A 6,000-nucleotide genomic window follows, 5' to 3' on the forward strand; every position below is an offset into this window, starting at 1 on the left:
CATCTTTACAACACTATTGATTACATTCCCCATTCTGTATTTCATATCCCCATGCCTATGCCCATTGGTAGATGACTGGATTAAGAAATTGTGGTAGATTTATACAATAGAGTATTACAGTTAGTTTTTGTATGTTGATCTTATATCCTGCAACCTTGTCAACCTTCCTTGTTAGTTCTAGAAGGGTTTGTTTTTGTTTTTGTTGGTCAATTCTTTGATATTTTCTGTGTAGATCATCATGTTATTTGCAAAGAGAGACAATTTTATTTCTTTTTGCCGAACAGTGTGACTTTTTAAATTAGTTTCAGGTGTATAACACAGTGCAATAGTTATACTTTTACCCCTCAAAGTGACAACCCCCCGTGAATCTGCTGCCCCACTACCCCCATATCATACGCATCTATTACAATTCAATTGACTGCATTCCCCACACTCTACTCCACATCCGTGACTATATATATATTCACTTATAGTTGACATACAATATTATACAGCATCAGCTTCAGGTGTACAGTGCAGTGATCAACCCTCTACCCCATTCATGAAATGGTCTCCCTAACAAGACATGTGACCATCTGATACCTTACAAAATATACAACATTATTAATTATACTTTTTACCCTTCAAAGTGGCAACCCCCTCCCCCAATCTGCCCCCCCCCCCCCCCGATATCATACATATCTTTTACAATTCCATTGACTCCAGTGTGACTTTTATTTCCTTTTCTTGACTTATTATTCTGACTAGGACTTTGTTGAAAAAGAGTGATGTGAGTGGACATCCTTGCCTAGTTTCCGATATTAAGGGGAAAGCATTCTGTCTTAAACCAATAATTATGATGTTATTTGTAGGGCTTTTGAAGATATTTGTCCCTAAGTTGAGGAAGTTTCTATCTATTGCTAGTTTTTTTGAGAGTTTTTTTTTTATCAAAACAGATATTGAATTTTATCAAATGATTTTTCTGTGTCAATTGATATGATCATATGATTTTTCTTGTTTAGCCTATTAATAATACGATAGGTTATAGTGATTAATTTTCAAATATCAAACCAGCCTTGCTTCTCTCAAGCAAACCCCACTTGGTTGTGGTGTATAACTTTTATATGTATTGCTGAATTCTATTAGTTAATATTTTGTTAAGGATTTTGTGTCTATGTTCATGAGTGATATTGGTCTGTAGTTTTCTTTTTTCGTATACTGCCTTTGTCTGTTTTTGGTATCAGGGTAATCTGGCCTTACAAAATGAGTTAGGACAAGTTCACTACTCTTTTGTTTTCTGGAAGAGATTGTGTAGAAGTGGAGTTAATTCTTCTTGAAAGTTTTATGGAACTCTCCAGTAAAGCCATCTGGTACTGGAGACTTCTTTTCTGGGGGTTTTTAAATTATGAAGCTAAATCTTTAATAGTTGTAAGTCTATTAAGATGATCTATTTCATATTGGGCAAGTTATGGTAGTTTGTGAGATTTGTTTGCTTTATGTAAATTGTCACATTTATGTTGTTCATAGCATTAACTTATTCTTTTGATGTCTATGAGATCTATAGTGATACCTTTGATATCACTGATATTGATAATTTGGTAATTGGTAATTCCTGACATTGGTAATTTGCATCTTCTCTTTCTTTCATTCTTGCTAAAGGTTTGTCAATTTTATTGATCTTTTCAAAGAACTAGCTTTTTATTTCATTGATTTTCTGTATTGGTTTTGTTTTCAATTTCATCGATTTCTGTTCCTATCTTTATTAATTCCTTCTTTCTGTCCAACTGTACCCAGACAGCATAATGAAGCAAAGTGTGCCATTGGTGAAAAATACACATGGTGTCAGTTCACTGAATTTTTTCAGATGTGTATAAATAGTGATTACATAAGTGCAGAAACTGACATTTACAGATATTACAGCAAAAGAAATTCCCTCACAAATAAGGTAATGAAACTGATTGGCTTTTCTGACTTGTGGTTTTTCGTGTTATTTAATGGCCACATATCATTTATGTAAACCAGGTTCTTATTCTAAAGTGATTCAGAAACCCCCTGAAGCTAAGTGTGGTCTTTTGATCTCTGTGACCTCAGTAGATCAATACCTACACGTTTCTTACTTCTCTAGGATGCTGACAGAGGCCCTGCTCAGAAGTCAGAAGCCCAGGATGGGACTCAGAGTTCCACCATAAATAATTAGAAGTTAGCTGTGCTTTTTAACCATGGCTAATTTCTAGTCTGTGTATAAAATAAAAATGAATTTAATTACTAATCCAAAGCCAGGTCACTGCTTTCCAGAAATCCAACTTATCTTTTTAAATTGGTGTTTTGTGATTGATGTTGTAAAACATAATGGCAAAATGCTCAAATTATTTTCTGTTACTGCACAAACTACACAATATTTTTCTTAGTTTCTTGAGCAAGCGTTATTCACAAAGGATAAAATTTTGGCAACTTAATAAAAATGGTCACAGTATTATTTCAGCAAATGAGCCTGTATGTGTCCTGAACGCATTTTGGCAGCACAGTGTCTGTCCTCTTGGAGCTCCCAGCTTCAGGTGACACACACATGAAGTGGTGGTGATGGTGGGGGTAGAATGGCACACACCCGGGCAGCCAAAAAAACAGGTAACCTTCCTACCCCAGAGTGCAGTAATATAATCACTCAAGGACAAATCAGGACACTCTGCTAGGTATAATCCTGTTAGACTGAGAATTTACAATAAAGCTCTTTGTAAGATAGCTTAAGGAATAAAGGCAAGAAGAAGCCCTGAGCTCTTTATGTAATAGCATTTGTAACTGGATATATTTAAAGAGTTTCAAGACACCACCTTGTAATCAAAGGCAGTATCCTGGAAGGTGAAGAACTGGGGCTCTGGGGCCTAACAGCTTCAGCTGCAACCTTGGTTCCACCATTTTCTACCTTTGTAACCTTGGGCAACTCATTTACCTGTCTAACTCTCAGTTTCCTCACTGCTTACATGGGAATGACAATAGTGTGAGGATAAGATGTGACAATTAATAAATGTGATAAAGAATTTTCTCCTTAAATGTACCATCTAGTACATGGTAAGCATTTAGTATATTTAAACTGTTATATTATCATTACTAATCATAGCATTACTACTACTATGATTACCATTGTTATTACTAGTGAATCTTACATTAATGGAATCCAGCTTGCTTTTATGGAATTTATCACAATTTTTCAATACTATGGTAATATATAGTATGGATAAGTCACAGTCTAAATGTGTGGCTAATTAAAAATACCACAGTAAGAAGCATCATGTTCTCACTTTCATATTTCAGGGAATATTTGTAGCATGAGAATTTTCGCATTGTCTAGCACAGTGTTTCTCAAACTTTTTTTCATTTTTGCCCCCCTAAGGAGACTTTAAAAATGCTTTTCCCAATTATCTCTCTCAGTGAAATTTTAATACCACAGATCTATTATATATCTGTTTATATATTAAAATCTTTTCAAAGAACTAGCTTTTTGAGGGCTTTAGAGGGCTACAAATTATTATAATATCTGAAAAATTTTTTGTCCTACGGAAACCAATTTTCATCCCCATGGGGGCAATATCACCCCCCATTGAGGATACATGATTTAGTGGAGTGGTTCTCAACCAAGGGCAATTGTGCCCCCAAGAGGACATTTGGCAATGTCTGGAGACATTTTTGGTTGCCTCAAATAGGGGTGGGTGGGTGCTACTGGTATCATGTGTGTAGAGGCCAAGACCCAAAACATCAATAATGCTGAGCTTGTGAAACTCTGCTCTTAGCATTATGGTGAAGTTCAAATGCACTCTGAATAACCCAGCAATTATTAAAGAAAGTGAAATGGACCATGTCAACTCTAAGGCCACAAGGTAAAAAGAATAGCAGAAGTTGGGTTTCTGACTTTCAGGTTGAACCCATGGACAACATGATTTACTTGTCTAGAAAAAATGGCCATCTTTGTCTTCTTAAGTATTGTTGGTGTTTTCAATAACATTGCTTTTTGCTGTTTCTGTCAAATATGTGTAAAAATATGTGTAAACACTTCACATATGTGTTTAGAAACAACTTTGTTTCCTTTTTTGTGTGGATGTGTCTTGCTTTATGAAACAGATGAATTCCTGGAAAAAAAATTATATAAATTCATTTTCTATGAGTTGCATTTATTCCTCTGATTTTATTACATTATTTTATATTTGGAGAGGCTTATCTTCATTCTTAATCAATCCTCATTTGACCTGGCTCCGAATGTTGCTTTCGGAATGTTGCTAAATGTAAATTCAGCAGCCTCTCTGGGTTTTAGAGAATGGGGACAATGTAAGAGAGGGTACAGATTTATATTTAAAGTTAGACAGCCTATTCTTTGGTGGACATGGTCCAAGTCATGTGCCCAGAGCTCCTGCTCACCTGTTGTCCCTGTCACACTCATGTTCCCTTCTTCTGCTGCCCAGAGTTGGCGTCGAGGAGCCCTTCGAAGAGGACCAGAATGAACACTGCTGGCAGTACTTCAGGTGACACCAGGGCTTCCTCAGAAACAAATTAATCGGGCCTGGCTTTTCTCCTTCTAACCTGAGATGTTCTCTGTATGCTGTTTGTCTTTTTCTTCCTTCCTGTGTGTGCCAACTCCCTGCCCCTTTTAGCAAAGGGGCAAGAGGTCAGGTCAAATCTAATCATTCTCCACCCTGTCTCTGGGCTGGTTGATGTATCAATGTTCCTGAGGTTGTCCCCTTCCCCCACATTTTGGACAGTGTGTGTCAACACCAAAGCCAGAGTTGGTGAGTGTCTTCCTGTACAGCTGAGCTTAGATTTAGGAGCAGCCCATTTGCAGAGCCAAAAATACTTTCCCCACAAAATTCTGCTTATGATCTCGTGAACAAGGCTTCTAACTCATAAAAAGAACTAGAATTTTATATTTCAGTCATAGCTGGGGTATGGCGTAGACCATCTTAGTTAAGCGCCAATGCTGTTTTAGTTTTTTAAGTATGTTTCTGTGTACTTATTACTTATCATGGTGAATCAGAAGATAGAAAAAACAGATTTTTTAAAACCAGAAGATAATGAAAGACTCTTTTAATACAATTTATTTCTCAGTGTCCATCCAAGTATATGATCTGATTATGCTTAAGGGTGGTGATGTTGGGCAGTCAGAATAAAGACTTCAACGTTTCTTCTTTTATTCTGTATCTTTAACCTGCATGCTGTGTTCCTCATCTGATTCTGGGTGCTGGGAGAGAATTCAAATGCAAAGTAGCCTTAAACTCTGTTCTTGGCATTGTGGAAGTATTTTACTCTGAGCACAGCAGTGAAAGCAGCGATACCTGTCATGCTGCATGGGTCTTGGGATATCACTAGGACCTAGAATGTATATTGCAATAACATGCATACAACTAATTGAAGTATTTAAGTTTCCTAAGTTCAAACTTGTTTCTGCTGTTTAAAATACACACACACACACACACACACACACACACACACACACGTTCATTTTTGGAGATCTGACTTTAGGTACCAATTAGGTTGCAGAGGAAATCCTCTCCTTGGAAATATTCCACCTTCAAGAAGGAAGGTCCTCCAGGCAAAGTGCAAGTTATTACGCTTGGGACACAAGAGGATTCAGGTTCTGATATGTTGTTCCAGGTTGTACATGAAGGTGTGTGTCTCATATTCCTCAGATTATTTAGGACCTTAGCCAATCAAATTAAAAAGAAACTGTCGATTAAAGTAGATAGTTCTAAACTGAACTTTACAAGTTCTAAAACTTCTATAATTTTTGATATTTCACAGGATTTTATATGACATTTAATCAGAAGGTACATATTATACCAGAAGGGAAATTACTCATTTTTTTGTATTTATTCATTCCAGAATGAGCATATATCAGTTTGATTGCTTTATTTTCTCATTTGGTGTAGGATTTCTACATTACCATATTCTTTTTTTTTTAAAGATTTTTATTGGGGAATTGGGGGGATGGGAACAGTGCTGGGGAATTGGGGGAAGGGGAACAGACAAGTTGCTGTC

The 6,000-nt window shown here is 36.5% G+C and overlaps 1 protein-coding gene across 2 annotated transcripts in view; it reads left to right on the plus strand.

The window, feature by feature from the left end:
• SLC9A7 (solute carrier family 9 member A7) overlaps positions 1–6,000 on the plus strand; it is a 154,848-nt gene that overhangs the window by 118,465 nt on the left and 30,383 nt on the right. Inside the window, exon 13 of one of the 2 annotated variants that reach the window (XM_019649400.1) lies at positions 4,431–4,490. The exons of the other annotated variant lie outside the window; for it this stretch is intronic. Within the exon in view, the coding sequence (XP_019504945.1) occupies positions 4,431–4,490 (60 nt within the window). The remainder of the gene's footprint in view (positions 1–4,430; positions 4,491–6,000) is intronic. 2 annotated transcript variants of the gene reach the window in all.

The sequence above is a fragment of the Hipposideros armiger genome, unplaced genomic scaffold (assembly GCF_001890085.2).
Source record: "Hipposideros armiger isolate ML-2016 unplaced genomic scaffold, ASM189008v1 scaffold_7, whole genome shotgun sequence".
Taxonomy (NCBI): domain Eukaryota; kingdom Metazoa; phylum Chordata; class Mammalia; order Chiroptera; family Hipposideridae; genus Hipposideros; species Hipposideros armiger.